Consider the following 22,972-nt stretch of genomic DNA (forward strand, 5'->3'; position numbering starts at 1 on the left):
AAAGATGGTTGTGTCCTGTGCTCACCTGGGAGGGGATAACTCCCAGGAGCACCAAAAGGCACCTTGGAGTGCTGGTTTCCAAAATATTCAGGCAGGTGGAGCCTTGCCAAAGGAAATGGGGGCTGTGGGATGTTGCACCTACAGCAGCTGCAGTCTCCATGTGGCTTTTGTGGTTTGGAGCCACCTCGCCCAGGGGTTTGGCTGAAGGCAAGTATTTCTGCTAGCATTCCCAAAGAGAGGGAATAATTCCCATAACCAGGATGCTGGATTACTGCCAAGCCTGGATTAACACCTAATTAAGCCTCAAAAGCCAGCAAATCTAACTGGCTCAGAAGATTGCGCCTATCCCGTTACCAACTTGTCTTCACTTCTCTCAACAGCAGCCAGAAATAAACAATTTATCAGTCAGAGTCAAGTCTGACAGGAACTAATGTATTGGTAAAAAGCACAGCCCTTTCTGAAAAGGATCAATCTGTTATGCTCTTGCAATTTTTAATAAAGCTAAAGGCATCCTATTTATTTTTCTCTCTGTGATTCCTTTTAATTGCACCTCCATAGGTCACTGTACCAGCACCTTTCATTACATCACTGATATTGCTGTTTCTGTTTGTGTCTGAGATGAGGATATGACAACCAACACCAGCCCAGTTGTTGGAAACCCTTATGGAAATCAAAGAAACTTCCAGCAGCACAATCATGTTTTAATATTGGAAAATTTAAGGATCTCTCTTTCTCTCCCTGGCAATGTGCAGTGCTATGCAACTCTCACAAGCCTTTTAATATTTAAAAGGAAAAGCTTGGTAGACAAATGGCTCATCCTTCAGTAAGACAAAGGCAGCCAATACACAGCAAGGAACTGGATCAGGGTGATTTTTTGCTGATGAATTTTACAGCTGTTGACAACAGGAGATACCAAAACCCCTTGATACATTGCATTTAGGATGACTCAACATGCACATCCTAAACACAATCCTTCACCTTAAAAACAGAACAATCCCCTCCACCTAACTGCTTTTACAGCGCCTTTTACAGCCTCATTAAAATGCTTCATCTGTTTCCCTTAGCATTTAAATTGCTCCAAAAAGCCCATGACAATATTTCTAAAAGGCAGCGGGATAGAATTAACCTATTCCCAGGGCTGGGCTCGGGTTTAACCACTGGAACTCCAACCACACTCCCTCCAATCCCTGGTGATGGCACCGATGGTTTTAATTTACCTGCAAGGCTGCAGCCAGGGCAATGCAGCTTCCTGACACTTTCCTGGGACGTGGTGTTACATTCCCACCTGGGGAGAGCTGGGTCGGCAAGAAATATTGATATTTCTTACAAGGGATGGTTTGGAGAGCTGTGATTTGGAGCATCCTGTCATTCATAATAAAGGATATTTTTCTGTACCATCTTTATTCAATACTCTTTTTTTCATTCCCCTTCCCTCCTTCCCTCCTTTTTTTTTTTTTTTTTTTTTTTCTTCTTAAGGTGTGGTTTATTCTTACACCTGAAGTTAACAGGAACATAATAACATAATATACCTCACAACATATATATTTTTTTGAAATATATCGGGGAAAGAGATCACTGAGAGTTACCAAGTGACTACACTTGGTTATGGTGTAGTCTATCACTGTGTTTCATCTTCCACACAAAACTGCTCGAGAGCATTATTTTCCTTAATGTGCTGTAGGCTAAAAATGAACCCTCAAGGGTTTCCATTGCTCTCCTTGTTGCCAGAGCAACAAAGCAATGCTCACCTGAATTTCTGCCACTGTAACTATCAATTTACAAGCCCAGATGAAGTTTGTGCTGCTCGCAGGTGTCACTCACAGCATTTTTACTACAAGCCACGTTTTTAGTGTGAAGGAATGCCAGGAAAACTCAAGAATATATCAGTATTTCTACTTGGTTATTGCTCCTCTTAATTCAAGTGTTTCCCTTCAAATATCTTGACCAAGGACATTCAAAGGGAAAGGGTAATACTTAAATCTTTTACATGAAATCCAGAAAGTCACGATGCAGGGTATTTGGTGGGATTTTCAACAAAAATTTGTTCACCAACTCAGAAGAAATCTCTTTAAAAAGCCTACTCAGAACCTTTCCCAATAAATTCCTTCCTAAAATTCTTTGTGGTGAGGACATAGGAGGTTCTGAGGTGAGGGGAGCAGTGATGAAACTTTTTAAGAGCATGCAAGTTGTTTTCACTTTCTGAATTGAAAGAGGGTTTATTGTTTAACACTACCCATCCAAAATCCATATGGTGTTTCTGTTTGAAACAAGTGACAGAAGCATAACTTCTATTGCAGTACTGTAGAAAAAGGAGGAATACAACTCTCGAGTTATTTGTTTCGTGTAAAGCCAAAGCCAGGAGGACGATGTGGAACTCTTAATTAAAAGATATTAATAAAGAGATATGGAAAATAGAACACTGAGAAAACAGTTAAGCTCTATGGCTTATTTCATGTAATTCACAATTTTTCTCCTCTTAGAAACTAAGAGGCAGAGGAAGAAGGAGACAAGCTCAAAATTCCTTCCTGTTTCCAACTTCAAATTCCACGAGAAATCATTTTCAGACGTTGGATCACAGCATCAATTATTTTACTCCACTGAGCCAAGCAATCTGAAAGTGCAAGAGTTGAAAAGAAAACCACAGGCACTTCCAGTTATGACATGAAAGACGTAAGGTAGTTAAAAAAAAACCCCCACAGTGTTTTATTTTCACACACATGATGTGCACCTCTGTAAATGCACCATTCCTGAAAAAAAAATTAAAAATCTTTCCTTATTCCATGCAGAGTCAGATGCAGTGTGAATCACAGAGCTATATGAAGGGATTTTGGGCAGAAAATTGTCTAGGCAAGGGATTGAGAAATTCAGAGCTAAGCTTTTTTTTTTTTTTATTTCCTCATTTCCCATACAGATATGCAAACTGCTCTGCTATCAAAATGAAAACAAATATTTTTCCTTTTTTTAAATGTATAAAAAACCCCCTCAGCCTTGCACTCTTTTCAATCCAAACACTTAGGCCAGTGTTACAGAGAAGCCTGAAACTAGAGAAAAGAAAAACTGTCCTATCTGCAAAGAAAACACCTCATTCCTACCCCAGCACGATGATCTACACTTGCAGGATGGAAGCCTGGTCAATACACCCTCCCCTGCTCTCTCCCACTATTGTCTCCAGTCCCACCACGTGTTTGTTTTCAGGCAGGACACACACACACTTTTCATTTGATTGATGCCAAACTGAACATCTCAAGCTGAAAAACAAGCCAGCATAAAGACTTTCACTTCACAGCCTGTCCATAAAGACAGGTGCTTCTCCTTCGAGTTTCTAGGTTGCTGAGCTCAGCCAAATTAAAACAAACCAAAAAGTTGTTGTTCTTATTTTGTTTTCTTTCTGTTACACTCTCTCTAGAAATACAGCAGAACACAGACCTTGCTGTCTTGTCTGTCCATACATATGCAGATCAGCCTTTTCTAAATATCAAACTCAGAAAAAAAAAAACAAAACAAAAACCCCACACAAGAGGGGGAAACTGAAAGGTTTCTTTTTTTTTTTTTTTTTTGGTGCACCAAAGTGGAAAGTCATGAAGTATTCATTTTTATAAAATCCCAAAAAATTCAAAGCCAAGTAGTTCCATTTGGTTGTATGGAGCATCTTTTGTGCTTCAAGACCAGTTCTAATCCACACACTCACCAGTGGTAGCATCCTTGTAAATTAAGAGAGGTAGTCTTGTTTTACTCTAAGGCTGAACAAGTTTGTTTCCCAGTTTTCACCACCTTGGACTATATTTTGTTACAGCTCTCAGGGAGGGCGACCCTCTCAAGTGGCAGCAGTGATCTTGAGGGAAAGAAACCACAAACCAACACTTCTTCTGGATCTCCCTTGCTTTTTCTCTGCTGCTTAAGTCTGACTTTTCTCCCTCCCCCAAACCATAAGCACAGTTTCAAAATAAACTGATGTAAACAGAAAGCAGTATTCATTTAATGCAATTAATAAGAAAGATTATTATTTTTTTCTCTTTTTCTACAGTCAAGGCTCGATTAGTTAGAAAATACTGACAGCTCCTTTTTCTTTTGTGAAAGAGAGATGGACAATTTTGTTCAGACAGTGGAAGAACATCATGGTGTGGCTTTTTATCTTTTTTTTTTAAACTTTTTTCCATTTTTTTTTTTTTAAAGAAGGTACTGTAGAGAGCATAAAGGCTCCTTTTACTGCAGTAACAAATCCAGTACCGTAGCACTTCAGAGGTGGTTAACAGTGCTTTGGTTCAGAACCGGTGTTAGAAAATAAAGCTATAAAAGTCACGATGCAGGGGATTTGGTGGGAATCTCAACAGCGTTTTCTAGGAACGTAGGAGGGACTGAGGAGGCATTGGCTTCTTCCCCTTAGCAGAGCTCTTTGTCCTTGGTCCCGTTTTTGAGTCTGTTTTTGGGATCCAGCCCCTCACTTCCAGCGGTGGCGCACGAGGGAGGACTCGTCGTTGACCACGTCGTTGTCGGTGTAGCGGTGCTGGCAGCGGGGTGGGATGAGCAGCAGCACGATCAGCACCAGCAGGATGGCCCCACACAGGCTCATCAGGGCGTAGGAGGCGATCCAGAGCACGGGCTCGTGGAAGGAGACGCTGGAGACGCAGTTGCTGGCCACGTCGGCCGTGGTGAAAGGGCCCTCGATCTCGGAGACGGGCGCGCCGTCAACTTCTGGGGAGCCACAGAAAGGAAAGGATCAGGCAGACATCATTAAAAAGTACTTGTACATCCCTCTGTCATCACAAATCTCAACACACTAGAGTTTTACTGTCACAGACATCTTTTATGGAAAATCCTTTCCTTAGGATTTTTTCTCATGAGAAGCTGGGAGGCCTCAGGAACAAAATGTAAACAATGATTATCTGCTGCTGTGGAATGCAACAGGTGCATCTGGGATTGGTCTCATGTGATTGTTTTTAATTAATGGGCAATCATGGCAGCTGGCTCGGACTCTGTCCAAGACAGAAGCTTTCATCATCATTCTTTCTGTTCTATTCTGAGCCAGCCTTCTGAGGAAATATTTTCTTCTATTCTTTTAGTATAGTTTTAATGTAATATATATCATAAAATAATAAATCAGCCTTCTGAAACATGGAGTCAGATCCTCATCTCTTCCCTCATCCTCAGACCCCTATGAACACGGTCACATTTTACTACATTTCTCATTGCAATTAAAACATGTCTTAGGTTGAAAATGGGTGTGTGTGTTCTATTCTTATCAGTGGGGCAGTTCTCTGCTGTTCCTGGGGCAGTTTTTCCTTTCTCTCTCCCACAGCCAACCCTCCCTGCAGGAGATCTCTGCTGTCCATGGCCACTGAGTGTCCCTGCAGGGCTGATCCAATCCCAGCATCCCATGGGGAGATGCTCCGCCCAGGGGAGGAGCCAAGCATTCCTGCCTGGATCCAATCTGGGCCTGGCACAGCACAGCAGCCTTTGCCCCCTGCACTGCCAGAGGAGCAGCTTTCTGCTGCCCTGCATGGCCAGAGGGAGCCCAGGCCCATCTGCAGCAGCCCTGGAGCTGCAGAGGAAAACTCCCCCCTTGTGCAGGATCCCTGCTGCAGCAGAGCCACAGCTGGCACTGCAGGAGGGCTGAGCCCCCCTGGGATGGGGCTGGGACACCGCCCTGACACACAGGGGACAGGGCACGGTCTGACTCTGGCAGGGTTGTTTTGTGTTACTGCATTTTCATTTTATTTTTATTTTTTTCCTAATAAAGAACTGTTATTCCTATCCCCATATCTTTGCCTGAGAGCCCCTTATTTTCAAAATTATAATAATTCATAGGGATGAGTTTTACATTTTCCATTTGAGGGGAGGCTCCTGCCTTCCTTAGCAGACACCTGGCTTTTCAATGCAAGACAAAACAAAAGAATCCCATGTTTATGAAAAGGGACTCTGAAGCATAAGGAGACTGTGACTCTCCCACATCTCCACAGGCTGTCCAGGAGAGGACAGACATTTCAATTAGTCAAAGCCCAAACCATTGGATCACTTTTTTACCTCTGCACTAATCATTCAAAAATATCCATGTAAATATCCTACAACATCCACCCTGCTGTAGGGCAAGGCTTGGGAAGTTTTTTGCTCGTTTCTGGCACTTCCAACAACTGGAAAAGAACCTCAGGTGAATCTTTGATCTGTGTTTGCTGTCTTCTTAGGGAGCAGCAGGAAGGTTCATCAGTTTCACAGATACCTGAAAGGACTTTACCCTAAACACAAGGTGCATTGTGGAAAGCAGCCCAGACCTTCTTGTGGATGAAAGTCCAGAAGGAAGGGGAGGTGAGGCAGGAGAGCTGGGTGACAGATATCCACAAAAGGGGAGTGGATGAGAGGAAGGTCAGTGTCAGGAGTGAGGAACAGGCACATGAAGGAGCAATGGCGCTGGGCCAGGAGAACTAACCCAGCAACTCAAAAAATGATGACAAAGTTAAGGCAAGGAAGCAGTCATAATTCACTTCTCTAGTCAGCCACTTCCATGACACATCTGAATATTTTTTCACGAGGGCCCCAGTTTTAACTGTCCTGTCTATTTCTCACACATTTTACATACAGGCACACTCTTGCCTGATTGGAAGCGATCCCACTACTAAAAACTGCATCTCTTATTTTCACATATCTTAGTCACAACTGCTGAAACCACATTTAAAGAGATTACCATAAACTACCCCCTTGGAAGGAAGGAGGGAGCCTGGATTTTGCAAAGCTAACCTTTAAGGTTCTTCAGGTTTTAAAAAAATGCAGAATAGGTTGGTTGCTTTAGCTGCATAGATTTTGGTCGTCATTCAGTGCCTGGCCTCACAAGACCTTGTATTATTTTAAGATTTAGGTTTTGTTAGATTCAATTCAATTCAATTGTGGGCTGGTGTTGAAAGGGGCAATCCTGCACCCTCACTCCTGTCCCTCACAGCCCCGTTGGTGTTGGAGGAGGGAATGGGAGGCTGCAACTCGCAGATCAGATGGGACACCAGCCTTCACAACAAACAAAATGCCCAAACAAGGAATTTTCTGTGGAATCACTCATCTGAACCAGCCCTTTCTCCACCCCTAAGTGTGGGAAGGCTCCTTGAGCAGGAATATGCTGTGAGAGCAAACTGGGGGCACCTGAGGCTGCACCCACGAGGACCCTGGCGCTGGTGAATAACCAAACACCCACTCCCCAAACTCATTAGATGGTAAAAACTCTGCCTAGAAAGGTCTGTGGAAGAAATCCTTTTTGTCCAGAGCCCCAGGACTGCACTTTGCAATTATTTCTTGTGCAATTATTTCTAATGCAATTATTTCTTCTGGACATCTCACCGCTCACACCATTGGTTTGTCTCTATGAAGTTCTGCAGCAACACCAAACTCAACCACATTTAACACCAATTTCAAATGCAAGGCCTAGATATCATTACTTAGTTGTATTTTGAAGAAGTGAGGGAGGAAAGCAAAAGCACCACAATTTTCCACCTTGGAAATTACTTTGAAAATAAACAGTCTCTAATTACTCATTATTTGGCTCCAGCACAATAATTACTCCTATTAAAGAAGACAACACAAAACTGTTGCCATAGTGGCTGACATTTAAAATTGCATTTTGAGAATGCTTGATAGCAGCACAGCCTCTGCTTTCTTCCCTCCAAAAGGGAAAAAAGTTTTCCCTCACACTCTTTCACCTTCAGGGAAATTGAGAGGAAATTTGCCTAAATTGTTCAAAGAAACCCTTAACATAAACTAACAGTCACACACTGAGCATATTGCACATTAACTGAATTAGAGGATTTTGATGTATTATTTTAGAATATCTGGTGGTACCTAACTATGGTACTTGTATAACCTTGAATAAATGAGATTTTCTTCATTGTTGGTAATTACAGGACAAAAAAGGTGCCTCTGGAAAAATGCTATTTTCTAACATTTGTGTAGAACTCAACACATGCTAGCTCACCCACTTGGGTAGTTACAAAAGCAGTAAACCTGGAATTAGATAAAATTCATAACAGAATTGTGAACTACAGCTTGAAAGGGGCCCCTGGAAGTCACCTAGACCAGGATCCTACTCAGAGCAGGACTGTCAGAATCAACAGATCAGTTCTGCTGCAGGTTTATCCAGCCAGGCCTTGTAGAACCCTGAGGATGGGGACCCTGTTTCAGTGCTATGCCACCCACCTGGTGAAGGAAAAACTCCTCATGTCCAATGTTCCTTAATGTCCCTGGTAGATGTTGCTCTTTGTTATGCAATTTCATTTTCACCTTCCTTAGCTTGCATTCAGCTAAGGGCCTACCAAACCCCAGTTCTTTTCCCACAGGGTTATTTATTTCTTCCTGATTTTTTTTTTCTTTGCTTGGAAAGGGACCTTAAAGATTATCTAGTTTAAATCCCATGCCACGGGCAGGGAACTTTCCATTAGACCAGGCTGTTCAAAGCCCCATCCAACCTGGCCTTGATCATTTCCAGGTTGCTTCACTAAAACCAACTCGTTGATCTGAACATCCTGTCTCAAGAAGGAACCTGATCCAAAAACCCGTCCTAGTCGTCCTGTAAATACTAGATTATCAACAGGCAACTCATAATTATTTGTCTGAATAAGCCTTAAAGGGTTTCATGTAATGAGTTAAAGGCAAATTTCCTGCTGCAATGGAAGAGCTTCTTGCAACTATCTAACATTCCTGTCACAGACATCTTTTATGGAAAATCCTTTCCTTAGGATTTTCCCTCCTGAGAAGCTGGGAGGCCTCAGGAACAAAATGTAAAAAACGATTATCTGCTGCTGTGGAATGCAACAGGTGCATCTGTGATTGGCCAATGTTGGTTGTTTCTAATTAATGGCCAATCACAGTCACCTGGCTCACTGTCTGTCCGAGCCACAAGCCTTTGTTATTCTTTCCTTCTTTCTCTATTCTTAGCTGGCCTTCTGAAGAAATCCTTTCTTCTATTATTTAATATAGTTTTAGTATAATATATATAAAAAAATAATAAATCAGCCTTCTGAAACATGGAGTCTGATCCTCGTCTTTCCCCTCATCCTCGGACCCCTGTGAACACCGTCACACTTTCCTCATTCTTGGTACATCCTGGAGAATAAAAATGATCCAAGGAATAATATGGAATAAGCCTGTTCTCAACTCTAGCCAGGCAACCTGGAAGTAACCTAGAAGTTCAATGAAATTAAGGTTTTTAGTGCTGTTCCCATAATTTGTGTAATCATCGTGTACAGCTCTACCACCTTACAAAATCAATTGGATTTAATTTAATGTTCACACTAAGAAAGCAAAAGTCATTGCAAAGCCACACTGAACAGTCTTTAACATTCCTCTGTTCCTGAAGATTGGAGCCACCAGTAATTCAGTTTAATTTATGCTCACGAGCTGCCTAGAAGGCTCCCAATAAATGCCATGAACACAGTTGCTATGGAGGGCAGGGCTGGCCTCCACGGGAAGCTCCATCCCTCATCCTGCACTCACAGCCGTGGCTCTCTCATCCAAGGGCTGTTAAATATGGAAACCACAAGCTGTGAAGGAGTGAAACTCAGCATCACTGGCACCATCCAGCAAAATGTCATCTGCCTCGTGTGAGTGGAATCTGGCAGCTCCGTGCATCTCGTCTCAGCTGATTCCTCAGGAAGCCGAGTTCCTGTGATGCTGGTGAGACACGTGCAGAGAACGTGGACAAGGAGACCAGGAGGAAATGGCTTGGAGCACCAGCTGGGTGTAATCCCATGTCCAAGCTCATGGAAATTCCAGTGGCAGCTCTGTTCAGCAAGCTCAGCTCTTCCTCTCCGGCAGAACTACCTGAAGTGGCCAAACTGTGCTTGCAGGGAGCAATACTAACACCACACTGTTGTCATTATGGTTCTCAGATTATTTTTCTCACCAAAGCAGTTCCAATGCACAGCAGCTCCCCTGCTGACCATGCATGGTCCATGTGTTCTCTCTGATGCCCCTTCCTCCCCACACTGACGCCTGCAGCAGGATGGGGCAGGAGGCAGCTCCACTCTTGCTCCAGCTGCAGTCAGGAGGCACCAGGAAGAATGAAAGGCAGGGAAACCTGGCCTGCAGCATTTGTCCAGTTACACTCTCCTGCCAGATGCATTCAAAATGTGTCTTTCATCACTGCCTGGCACCTCACAGAAGTGTCCATAAAGCAACTCGTATCAATATCCAGATTTTCACTGAAAGCAAGCTCAAAGCCAACAAGTCTGAGCTTGTTAACAATGGCAAGATTAAAAAAAAAGAAAGAAAGAAAGAAAGAAGAAGCTTTAAAACTGCCCTAGAGCTGCAACTCAGCCAGCCAGTATCTCTGTTTTTCCCTTCATTAAGCACTCCAGTTCTAACTACCTTTACCTACTCTAAGACCTTAAAGAAGCACTGCCACTTCCAGTCCTTTGTCTCACCTGACGTTTGCATGAGAAATGTTTTTCAGGGCATAGACCATTCCTGTTTGGGACAGAGACCTGAATATGGGTGCACATCCTTCCCCTCATCTCCCACTTGTGATGTCAAAGCAATGTCTGAACAACAAGGGGAAGAAACCCCAAAGCTTTTGGGTTTTAGCTGCCCTTGGTGAGAAAAGAGAAATCATGAAAGTTAACCAGCACAGTAAAATCAGCCAGAAATGATGAGCTTCCTCACAGCTAGTTGATAAATTAATGGCTTTCAGCTTACAATGAGAAAAGTAATTGTTTAGAATTAACACAAACACTACAGAGTCTTAATGTGAGTCCCATTTTCACCTCAGTTCTTTCTTTGCCAATTTCTGAGGGGCTGAACAGGCTCAATTTACATTAAGAGAAAAGTGTGAGCAAGGCACTTCACTGCACACTTCAAGAGTTGGTTGAAGAATCCATTTATGCACAGCTCAGAGCAGGAACCAGCCCAAAATGAAGCTGCATTAAAAAGAAACAGGGACTCATCTGATCTAACTGTTGGGGAAAATGCACACACAGACAGATGTCCCAGAAAGATCATCTCTGTGAGAGGGAAGAACCCAGCAGTACCCAGAGCTGAGCCTGATTCACTTCATGCCAGAAGATATTGCAATAGTTTTGGGTTTTATTTATTCTTTTTTTTTTCCCCTTCCTTTGAAATGTGAATAACTTGGAATTTCTTCAAAACACACCCTTCACACTGCAGGAGTACCTGCACTTTCTGCCAACAGATACGTGGCAAAGGTGTTTCTCTGATTTTCCTCACTCCCCAAATCCTGAGAAATTTTCCTCTTACCTGCACAGGGACTCACTGCAAAGCCCACTCTCCTCTGGGCTCTGTCAAAGATGACATAAAATCCTTCCATGACTGTAGCACCAATGACCAGAGCGTTTGTGGAGGAGGAGATGCCGAATCTGTAGCACTGCAAATTATCCCCTATCACGAGGATGGGTTGAATGTAAAGCTGTTAAAAGGAAAATATTAAAAATATATATTACATATATTATAAAAATAAAAATAAAGCCAGAGTATAAAAAGCAATACCTCACAGCAGGTAGTTGTTGAGACTTTTTCACTTTTATAGTTCAGGCACGCAAATTCCACTGGAAATGGAGAATGGATAGGGGCAAACAGATTTTTGTACGTGATTTAAAACTGGTCAAAGCTAACAGGCAGGTAAAGAGGTAAAGCTGGTGGATTCTAAAATGAGTTTGAACACAGTCAGTCGCTACATGCAGGTCAACAGCAAATTCTCAAGATTCTCACTTTTTACCATATTTTCCATAAGGGAAGGATGGCTGAGGCAGAGCCTGGGAGATGAACTCAAATTAGAGAATTAGTTATTAAAAGAATTATTAGGATGGAGTTGATTCAGAGAGCATTCACTGTCAGCTGCAAGGTTCTAGATTTTATAAATTCAAGTCACATTTCACCCCCTGTCTCCTCGGGGAAGATGAATGATTGTCAAGCTACATGATCAATACAGAAAAAGCTTATCATAAGGCTTTACTATATTTCAAGTTAAAATGTACTTAATAGGTTCATTCTTTCCTTTGCTCCTGCCTGTCCCTTGAGGTAAAAGAATGTATTAGTAATGTTAGACAGTACCAGCCTGTACTGCAACTGACACTGGGAGGAGAAGCCAGAGAAGAAAAACAAAAGTGGCACATTATATTCTAAATATAATGGAATGGATGGAATATTAATAAAAGATAAACCAGGCGAGTTGCAGAAACTGGTGAAGAGCTCACAAAGGGTCATTGCCAAGATTTTCATATTCAGAAGAAGTGCTCCAACTCAAAATGCCACGAGAAACAAATCAATTCCCTTCCCCAAACGAGAAGATCAAAACGAGCAGAGACATTCTGTATTGACATCTGATGTGGCCAAAGCTCACGAAAACAAAACAGAAACTTGCCTGTTTTTCCAGACAAATTGAAAAAAAATCATTCCCAACTAGATGGACTGCACTGAGAGGGAAACTGTGCTTTGTCCCTTTCTTTTTTGCTTTTAGGTTTGACGAGTTCATTATTTTCCCTATTTAAAAATTGACTTTTAAAATTTGATTAAAAAAGGTTTCCCTTTGCATGCAATAAGCCAGTTCTCTGTTAATGCTAAAAATAGCTCTTATTTCTTAAGAGCATGTGCTTCATAATACTATTTACTATTTTATAATAGTAAAAATAAATGCAAAGATGAATAAACAAAGAGACCTGTGGTAGGATAGAGATCCGAAACGACCTACTGGAGTTTTCATCCCTCAGGTAAATGGAGAGTTTGGGAAATAAGTTCCAGGGTTTTTCACTTCTATCCCAGCATGCAAGCTGTGTGCCAGTCCAGAATTCAGAGGAGAATTCTTGTATCTGTAAAACAAACCAACCAAACAAAATTATGCTTAGAGGTTACAGCTATTTTGATAGGTTTTTGTGAATCACTGCCAGTGTTTGATACTTCTTTCATTTCCATGGAGAAATTCAAGAACACAAATCTGAGCTGCTTCTTTAAGGACCAAGGCAAAAACCCAAACCCCAACACCCAAACTGAGGTGTGTCATGACCCAGCATGACCTGGAGAAGGGGGAAGAGGCAAAAGCAACTTTAGCTCTCCCTTCCCTCCCTGTTTTTGTCCCATTATTTCCTCTACAGCAGTGAACACGTGGCCTCCCTGAGCAATCACTTCCACAATGGGATTTTACTGCCTCCCTCCCTCCCATCTGACCAAGCACCAATGGTTTTGCATTTTACATTCTATATAAAAAACACAAACCAAAGCACAAACCACGTGAATGTGTCATGAGATAATGAGGTCACCTCCCTTCCTCATGCACCTACAGCTTCAGAGCTTTGAAGCCAAGGGCTAAGCCAAAAATCTCCTGGCATCTGAGGGAATCAAGGTTTGCTGTAAAGGAAAGAAACACACCCTCTGTCTCTTTTGAAGCCCTGTCACTCCCTACCAGTACAACCTGGCATGCTTTTGAAATAAAACCGATTAACAGCATTTTGTAACATATCCATGGAACTAACAAAACAAAAAGCCAACCCCTACAGAGATTGTTTGGCTAAGACAAACATCTTGCTCAATGTTCCTGCTCCCTGAAGCTGACCTGCTGCCAGATCTGAGCAAAGCCCTTCCTCATTTTACTGCATTTCTTTGGCTGGTTCTTGTTCCCCCACAAGGCAGCAGAAAGGAGGAGCTTGGTCTGAGGCTGCACAGCCAGAGGCTCCCATCTGGGTGAAGGAAATAATGGAACCCAGCCTCTGCACTCTGCTCACTTGTATTTATCTGTGAGATGGATCATTCTGTAAGCATCAGCTCATTCATTAAAATATGGCATTTTACAGGTGGCAGGCCATCACCATTGCCACACCAGCCAGTGAAGGGTTTGTTAGGGCTGCACAGAGACTCCTGTTGGGAATTCTGCTGGTCAGAGTGACCCTGAGGAGAGTTGGAAAGTCTCTTTTCTCAGCCTGGCACTTCAAGAAGGAGTCAGGGCTCTTCATTTCTCTGTCTCAAGGCTGTTTATTGTATCTTATCTATAAAAAGTTTTCTCCTGCCCTGCCGAGGTCCATCCAGCAGGACAGTCCAGGCACTCTGCCTGCCCCAGGGCAGTGTTATCTTTTTATACTAAAAACTACATGTACAATGTTTACGATTACTTTCCAATACCTATCACCTATGTTAGACAGTGAGCTTCTACTCCAAACCAATCTGAAAGTGCCAACATGACAGCAGAGGATGGAGGCCAACAAGAAGAAGGAGAAAGGCTGGTCATGCCCAGATTCCTCCATCTTGCCCCTCTGAATCCCTATTCTAAAAACCCCAAAATCTACTTTTCCACCCCGTGATAGCTTCACTGTTATTCTACCTAAACTGCCGTGGCTTGCTGATCTTCATCTAAGGTTGGTAATTTGCTCCACGGGTCATAATCAGAACCACAGGGGCATCTTGGGCTCTGTGCCAGGGTCTCTGAGCCCCTGGCAGGGGTCTTGGCTGCTCAGGACAGCCAGAGGGGTGTCCTGGGTTCCCACAACTCCTTCCCATTTCCAGGTGCTCTGCTCTTGGGCCTCAACAAGCAGAGACTCATGTGAACAAGGAGATTTCCCACCATGAACAGGCCTTTTACCCTGAACTCTCAGCTCCTGCTGAAGGGCATCCCTTGGCACAGAGCAGAACACTCTTCCCTCACAGCTGAGTCCCAGGCCAAACCTGCTGAGAAATACAGTTCTCCTCTCTTTCCTTTTGGTCTTGAAAAGCAGATCTGAGAAAAATTGCCAGGTACCACCCAGCCAGGTCAGGCCAAGCCTACAAAGTGCTCTGTTTTAAGGGCCTGCTTTAATTTCCCAGAATGATTGCTTAATGCACTTCATTTCTTTCCCTTCCTTCTGCACGCTGCAGCAATGCAGGTGGGAGATTTGAGTGCATGATCCCCAAAAGGCTGTTAAAATAAAGATTTTAGGATTATCTGAGCCTTTCTTTGTTCAGCTTTTTAACTGAACATTGTATTCCTGCTGTCCTGACCTCAGCTCAGTGAGGTGTAGTAGGTGTAGTATCTGCCAAAATCACCACCCTTCAACACCAAACTGCATCATAACAGCTGCTCCCTGAAAGCCTTCAGTCCAAATAATTTAAGTTTAAAAAACCCATCTGCACCACTGAAGAGCTCACAGCCTTGTTTTTGAACTGAGCTGAATAAAGAAATGTGTTTATTCACAGTTATCCCAGTTTCTCTGAGGGGGAAATAACACCTGGCTGGGTGCTCATAACAAGCTATGAGGAGCAAGAACTTGTTAACCTGGCTCACCTGTGGTCAGAAAAGTGTGTCTGACCACAGCAGATTATTTTATTGTTTTTTTCAGTGGTACATCTCCTGCTAGAAGCACAGAGCTGCAGTACAATTGCTGAAAATACCCATTTTCCTGACATTGCTCCTACACAGCTGGAATCCCATCCCTGCACCCCGTAACTACTTTTCTTATTTAGCAGACTATCTGCTTTGTTTTGAGCTGTCAAGGTAAATTCTGGGCTGTGTGGAGGGAAAGGGGTCCTAGAGATTAAAAAGAACTCAGAAAAAAAACCCGCTGCTTTATGCATTTTTAATAGGAAAAAAAAATTAAGTAGAGTGAATGGTTCCCTTCTAATACCTTATTGATCTATGCACTGTTTCCTTGGGAGGTGGAAGGCCCCAGTTCAAATGTCCTGACAGCATCAGAGGGGGCTGTGGATCACTGTGACATTCCCCAGGAGGATTCCTTATCCACAGGGTGACATTACAAGAGTTCCTGGGCTGGATTCTCTCAGTTCTCCCCCCAGGGACTGAAATTGTTCCAGCCAACACTTGAGTGTTGTGCAAAGAGGAGAACTCGTAACTGGTACATTTATTTCAGATCCTGGACATCTGCAGGCAGTGAAGGACACTTCATGCCAAATCTCTGCTCTCCATCAAGCAGGAAAAAGGATCTCAATCTTGAATTATCAGCACACAGGCAAACACTGTCTTTGGGGAAGCTGCTCTACTGTGTTCCCTGTGATTTGCATCAACAAACCACTGGCTGATTGTGAGCCCATGACAAAAATATCGAGTTTGTTCACACTGAAATAGCTGGTGTTTATTCTTCCTCTTTAACCTCCTTGGTGCTGTTGCTTGTATTGAACAAAAATTTATGAATAGTTTTTATTAAGCAGAAAATGCTGCCTCAGCCACTCTGCACACAGAGAACTCCACCATCCCCTAGCCCTACTGCTAAAGCCCACTCTGTTCCCAAAGAAAGATGCTTTTGAACATAAATAATTCAATAATGAAGGTCAAAAGCAGCTTTATTGATATGAATAATCCTAATGAATGGCATTTATTCTAGACAGCACTAAGAATTATACTTGGAAAGGAACTGCTTGCAGCAGCAGGTTCTCCCACTTTACAAACACTCTGTTTTGAATGAAAAGACTGAGTTTTGCACTCTTAACACTTTGAATCAGAGCAATGGGGATTATGTCTGTGTTTCTGAAATACTTAGAATAAAATACACCATTTTTGCCCTATTTCTGATGCATTTCCACACTCACACTTCTTGTCTGCACTTGTGTGTCGCAAACATCTTCTCATGAAAAAATCCTTTCCTTAGGATTTCTCCTCCTGAGAAGCTGGGAGGCCTCAGGAACCAAATGTAAACATTGATTATCTGCTGCTGTGGAATGCAACAGGTGCATCTGTGATTGGTCTCATGGGGTTGTTTCTAATTAATGGCCAATCACAGCCAGCTGGCTTGGACTCTGTGTCCAAGACTGAGACAGAAGCTTTGTTATCATTCCTTTCTATTCTGAGCCAGCCTTCTGATGAAACCTTTTCTTCTATTCTTTCAGTATAGTTTTAATGTAATATATATAATAAAATAATAAATCAAGCCTTCTGAAACATGGAGTCAACATTCTTGTCTCTTCCCTCATCCTCGGACCCCTGTGAACACTGTCACACTTGTGCCCTCCCTTTTCCCTCCTCCCTTTTTTTCCACCTCTCCCTTTCCATCAAAGTAATTTCTGCCTTATTAACAGGGCTAGACCAGGGAAATTTCTGCTCCCCTCAGGTGTAAAACCATGACTTGCAAGCCAGGCAGCAGAGCTGACACCCCTTTCAAAGCCCCTGTGATCCCTGAACTGGAATTTCACATTTCTGAGCAGGTCTCACGGCATTTTCTTACCAGGGATGTGCGAGCTATTGCCTGCACCACAGCACTGAAGACTTTCTCTGGCAGTCGAAGCAGAGTGGTTCCACTGTCTACTATGGCTTTATCAGCATTGTACTGGGCAGGGGAGAGAAAAAAGAGAGAGAAGTTGTAAGCTGTAGTTACTGTAATGCAGACCCCAGTGTCTCCTGAGCAGAACAAAGCTGCTCCTTTTTGGCAGCTGCCTTCCCAGAACTGCATGTCATACTTGTCAGCAGCTCTCTCCAGCTGACAGCTTCAATTCCAGTGAAATCTGAGAGGAAAAAAAAAAAGGCAAAAAAAAAAAAAGCAAGATACTATCAGATACTATCAGCCTAGACACAAGAGTGGGTTTATCTGCACCCGTCAGGAAATTACTGTGTCACCACAGCTGGTGCAAATGGTCTCACTGCTGTGAAAAAGTGGATTCTGGCCCCTCTCAGAGGGAGCAAAAACACTTTGATATTCAGCAGAGAGGTGTGAAACACCCTGATGCAGATTCCAAGCCCTGAATCAGGGTCTCTGCTAGCATGAGAACAGCTCTAGTTTAAACACAGCATCCTCTTTTATTGGCTGGCATATCTAATATAAGAATAAGCAGAAAAAATTAGGTCTCGTTACACATCTGTACTGGCTCAAGAGTACAAATGTCACACCTTTATCCCTTGACTGCTGAAAACCCCTAAAACACAAAAAAACCCCCAAATACAAAGAAACTTGAAGTTTGTCTTGCTGCCTTAAAATCTGCATAAAAAACCACCCATAAGAGAGCAAACACCTCTCTTATTACTGTAATGCTGTTCAACCCTAAAATTAAGAGACCTCAGCAAACTTCAGGTACAGTCAATGAGGTATAAACTTTTAAAAGGGTAAATCCTTTTTCATGAACTCCTTAAAAACTATGATTAAATGTTGGGGGGGGGGGGGGAAGCAAGTAGCAGTGGCAGCTATTTGCATTAACTACTTTTGCTGCCAGCTTAGGCAGAAGGATTAATATAACTGAGCTGTGACATGTTTATGGCATAATCATAAGACACAGGATGATATACAGCCTAAGCTACTTAGGAAGAGGTCAAACAGCAAGTGAAATTTAAATACACTGGTTTGGATGTTATCAAGTCACATGGAGTCCCTTTAGGGCAGTGACAAAAATATAACCCACCAAAAAAAGTCAGAAAAAAGTAACTCTTGACAGTTATTTCCACATTTTTTTTTGAAAGAGCTGCTATGGGGCTGCCATACAGAACTGACAGAAGAGCAAACAGGAAATAATTTATTACACACTTGGGAATACTTCTAAAGAGTGGAAAGAAATGCCAAGGCCTTTTGGAGTCCATTTTAACAGATTTGTACCACAAAATACACAATCACTGGCATCCTGGAATACATGGAAAAAATGTATTTTTCCCATCCTTGGGGGAAAAAAAACAAAAGCAGTTATAAGGGTTGACCATTGATATAAACCTGTGCAAAAATCTGGGAGCAGTGGGATTGCTCACAGGGGGACTGAGCACCTGGTCTTGCCTTCTTGGCTTTGCTGGTTAATATTTAGCTGTGCTGGAGTCCTGGACACATTCCCAGCACTGGAGCAAGGGGACAGCTTTTCCCTGGCAAGGAAAGGAAAGGCGCAGTCCCTGGTGATGTCCGTGAAACAAAAATGTTCCATTTCCTACGAAACAACAGAGAGGAGAGAGGGCTCAGAGCTCCTCATCCCAGAGTGAATCATGCATCCTCTGCACACTTGTGCTGCTCCTGTTTCACTGCTCTTCCTCTGAATTTCTCTGGAATTTCTGTGGGAAGGTCTCCTTTGATCCTTCTGCAGCAGTGAGAGCAACCCCTGGCTCAGAAAAGAGCAACAATTACAGGAAACCTTCCTGACACACCGCTGAATTTTTCAGCGAGTTGTTTTCTGGCAACTGCATGTATTAAAGCACTGAAGGGCTCCCCTTCAGAAAACATGCTGGCTGTTTTTTAAGGCAAGAAAGAAAAGCAAACATTTGTTTTAAGGGACCAGTGGTTTTGCTTTCCTAACTGCACAATAGAGAGAGGCATTTAAATAAACCTTGTTCTGCTTGTTGAGTTGAAAGATGCTGTGACTCATTTTAAATAATTGACATGGCAATATGATTTCAATATTTTGCATGGGAATGTAATATTTATGCACATGTAATACTGAAATAATGAATTTCACTTAATTTATACGAACTATAAAAACTTTAAACTTATCACATCCCATTGATCTCCAACTAAGAGCATCAGTGTAGAATGAAATTGGGATGTCTAAAGAAATTGGGGCATAAAAAATACAGAACTAAACTCAAAACATGAATACCAACAAGCAAGAGTAAGAAAGAGACAAAGCACAAACATACACATATATCCTCCACAAAAAAAAAAAAAAAAAAGAAATGCATTTGGAATAAAAATTGCAAGAGCACAGCCTCATTAGACTGATCTAGATACAGCAGAACATTATTCCTAACAGAAACAGAAAGCTTATCCATCAGGAATAATAACTGCCAGCCTCAAGAGAGCAAAAGTTGATTTTTACATAAGAATAAAAGAAGAACAAGAACATAAAATAAAAAAGGCAGCCTAGGATGAGAAGTTCAGGAAGCAACCCAGGGTGACTCCTGTCCACTGCCATCAAGAGCTGCGAGCTCAGACAGCTCTACAGGGTCAACCCAAACCCTCCCATTTCCCTTGTTTGACCAGAGTTGCTTTAATTCAGTTCTCAGGACACTGCAAAGCACATCTGCTTGCCAAGACAAAACTGACCCATCAGTTTTTTGGTTTTTTTTTCCCTCAGCCCAACTTGCATTTCACATCCCAGGGCCAGTACCTCTCTGCAGTCCAGCTGGAGGTTCTGTCCCCCCACCTCCAGCTTGAGGATTTCCACCTGGTAGTACCACTCCTCCTTGATGGGTGTGTACCAGATGTCCCCTGTGTACAGGCTGGGCTCAATTCCACCCAGCACCTAAGAGAAGGAGAAAAAAAAAGTCAATTTAAAAGAAGTCACATGTCTAGTTTTACAAGAAGTCACATGTTTAGTTTTGGGGCGAGTGCACACAAAAAGGGGGATGTTTAATTTGTGATACTCAGGGGCACCAAAGTTTTAATTTAGCACCATTTGTTAGGATTTTGGTGTCAAGTTCTTTGTCAATAACAGAGCAGTAAGAAACATTAAACAGACTGTTCTTCAAATGGAATTCCCATACTGGGCCAAATTATCAGCCAAATTATTTTTACCTACAACCTCACACTGATTCTATTATGAAAACTCCTGTGTTTTAATTTTAAAACCAGCATCTTCAGTGGATAAATCTAGGCAATGTATAAAAATGGGACAGAATAATAAACTTACATGTGAATAATTTGTTTTATCAGATCATAAAAGCTTTAATACTGCCTAAAAAGATTTTATTTTTTCTTACACACATCCAAAATGGAATCTCATCCTGTCACTGCTACCACTTTTAGCTTCCATCAAAACCTATGCTGAGGAGGGCTGGGAGTGTTTGTGGATGCTCTGACTCTGAACCAAACTTAAGAAAGTTCTCTCTTGGTCTTCAGTTATACAAAAAACATTTACAATATGTGAATTCTCCTCAAAATAAGTGTTTGTGATCAACTCCTGTGCTGAGATGTTTATTCCAGCATCATGTGGGAACAGTTATTCCATCTCCCAATTCCAGATACAGAATTCATGGGCCAATTCATGGTCCCACTAAAGATGATGGAAAGACTTCCCAGAGTAACAGCAAGCAGGAGATCTGATCTACAAATTCTTCCCTTTAATATGTTGTTGACAAAAAAAAAAAAAAAGAAAAAAATAAAAGACCCTTGATTCCTCTCCCCCTTTTCACATCACATAAAACAAAAATACTGTAGCATTTTGATGAGATTGAACAAATTTATCAGCTGCATAAGGGACTACTCAGTTTGAGAAATATAGCAGAATCTGCCCTGAGGAAACACCACAACATCCATGTTTTTCTTTGTTAAAAGATGAAAGTTTACTCAAACTTGAGAGAGGAAAAAAATAGAATTGAGAATAAAAATAAATAACACTCAAATTTTGCCTAAGGGCTTAGCTTTTCTTTAAAAAAATACAAAACACATTTAAAATACGAAAATATCTTTAAACACTAAATTTGGCAGAAGCAGGATAGTCAGAGAAAAGAGGGAGAGAGATGAACAGAGATACATTTTCCCTCTCCTATTGACAGATACCCACAAGACTACCTCCGTTGGTACCACTTCCAGAAACAGGGAGTCCAGCACCACACATCTGCAGGGAGAAAATGTTGGGGATCTTTGCCTGCCTCACGAGGGAATCAAAGAATGTCTCCACAGAACTGGAAGGCTTCAAGGTGGTGAAAAGCAAAACGAAAAAAAAAAAAGAATTTTAGGGTTCGTTTGAAAGTTACTTCGCAGAAATCAGCAAATCATTCAAACAAGGCCACTTTTCATGAGTAAATTGAATTTCTGACAAGCAGCTGATGAAAGTTCTAGACATAATAAGCCATTAAAACCCCAATATCTGTCATTTTTCTGTTTCTGTTTTCTTTTAAAACGTTTTTACTCTTGACCACTGTCAGTGCTGCTGCCACCAAATCCCTAAAACACAGGAGTAATGTTCAATTGCAGTTTCCAAAAAAACAGAGTTTGAGCTTGGGAGAAACTCTCACTGATAATTTCTGTTTGGGAAGATCTTTGTGTTGTTAGAACACTCTTGCCTTTCACTCCTTCCCATGGTTAAAAAGCAGAATTTTAAAGTCAGTTTTCAGTTTTCAGTTTTCCAGCACTGTTGAATTCTAAGGAACTTTGAGTTGAGTGGCCCAAATTTCCTCTCTTTTCTCTTAAATAACTTCATTCCCAAGCACTTTCTCTCCAGCTGGGTGCTGGCCAGGTTCTTCCTGACACTGCAGGTCCTGTTTTCCTTTGCAGTCCCTGGAGTGCTGCAACTTCCCTGTAACTCAGATTCGTGTGCAGGGAGGTCAGAGGGGCCAAGTGCTCTCACTGCACAAAGCCCAGAGCAGCCTCAGAAGCCAACAACCCTGAATTCCTTGGAAGAAGGGAAGAACAAATGACCTGAGTACTCTGCTTGCCCAAAGCAGTGTCTGAGAACAGCTTCCCTTCTCCTTCTCCTTCTCCTTCTCCTTCTCCTTCTCCTTCTCCTTCTCCTTCTCCTTCTTTCTTCTCTCCTTTCTCACTTTGGGATGTGAAGGTTGCAAGTGGTAACTTTGTCTTTTTCCAATCACGTTTTCAGTTTTAGATTTTAAGGTTATACATTTGGATTATTAACTTCAGGTTTTAATTGAATCGTCTGCCTGAATTTCCTGCCTCCAGAGGAGCAGGATGTGCTTGGTTCTGTGTTCCTGGAAATACTGTGGCTAATATTTGTTCTGAAATTATCCATCCACCTCTGTGGAAGCCCAGGGCACAGGGAATATTTCTCTGTCTGCTCTGGGGTGCCCTGACCCCCAGGGCAGCACTGACTCTGACCCTCATCCATGGAGAAAGTTTCCTAAACTTCAAGATAGACCAGAATCCACAAAAGTGTGGAATAGATTATAGAGAGCAGTGTAGGTGTATCACTTGGTGAGAAATTGAGGGTTTGGGGTTTTTAGTGTGTTGTGGATGGAAGCAAGATGGAGGGCATAGGGTGTTGTCCCGGGTTTCTTCTTCATGCTGCTTCTTCTTCCTTCTTCTCCATGGGTTTGGGTGGCATTTTGTAATTGGGCAGAAAAGTCCCCATTGCAGCTCAGTGGGATCAGTTATTGGGGTAAAAGGGAAAATAATCCAGGTGTCAGCTCTTCATTGGATAGTTCAGTCTTAAAAGACCT

General features: G+C 42.3%; 1 protein-coding gene across 1 annotated transcript in view; it reads right to left on the minus strand.

Annotated features, from left to right (window-relative positions):
- Positions 1–1,516: 1,516 nt before the first annotated feature.
- Positions 1,517–22,972, minus strand: part of BACE2 (beta-secretase 2) — a 56,046-nt gene continuing 34,590 nt past the window's right edge. Inside the window, exons 4-9 of the mRNA XM_058045327.1 lie at positions 21,361–21,489; positions 19,966–20,100; positions 17,121–17,222; positions 12,642–12,791; positions 11,224–11,392; positions 1,517–4,692 (exon numbers count right to left, since the gene is read on the minus strand). Of these exons, the coding sequence (XP_057901310.1) occupies positions 4,439–4,692; positions 11,224–11,392; positions 12,642–12,791; positions 17,121–17,222; positions 19,966–20,100; positions 21,361–21,489 (939 nt within the window). The 3' untranslated portion in view covers positions 1,517–4,438. The remainder of the gene's footprint in view (positions 4,693–11,223; positions 11,393–12,641; positions 12,792–17,120; positions 17,223–19,965; positions 20,101–21,360; positions 21,490–22,972) is intronic.

The sequence above is a fragment of the Melospiza georgiana genome, chromosome 2, assembly GCF_028018845.1.
Source record: "Melospiza georgiana isolate bMelGeo1 chromosome 2, bMelGeo1.pri, whole genome shotgun sequence".
NCBI lineage: Eukaryota > Metazoa > Chordata > Aves > Passeriformes > Passerellidae > Melospiza > Melospiza georgiana.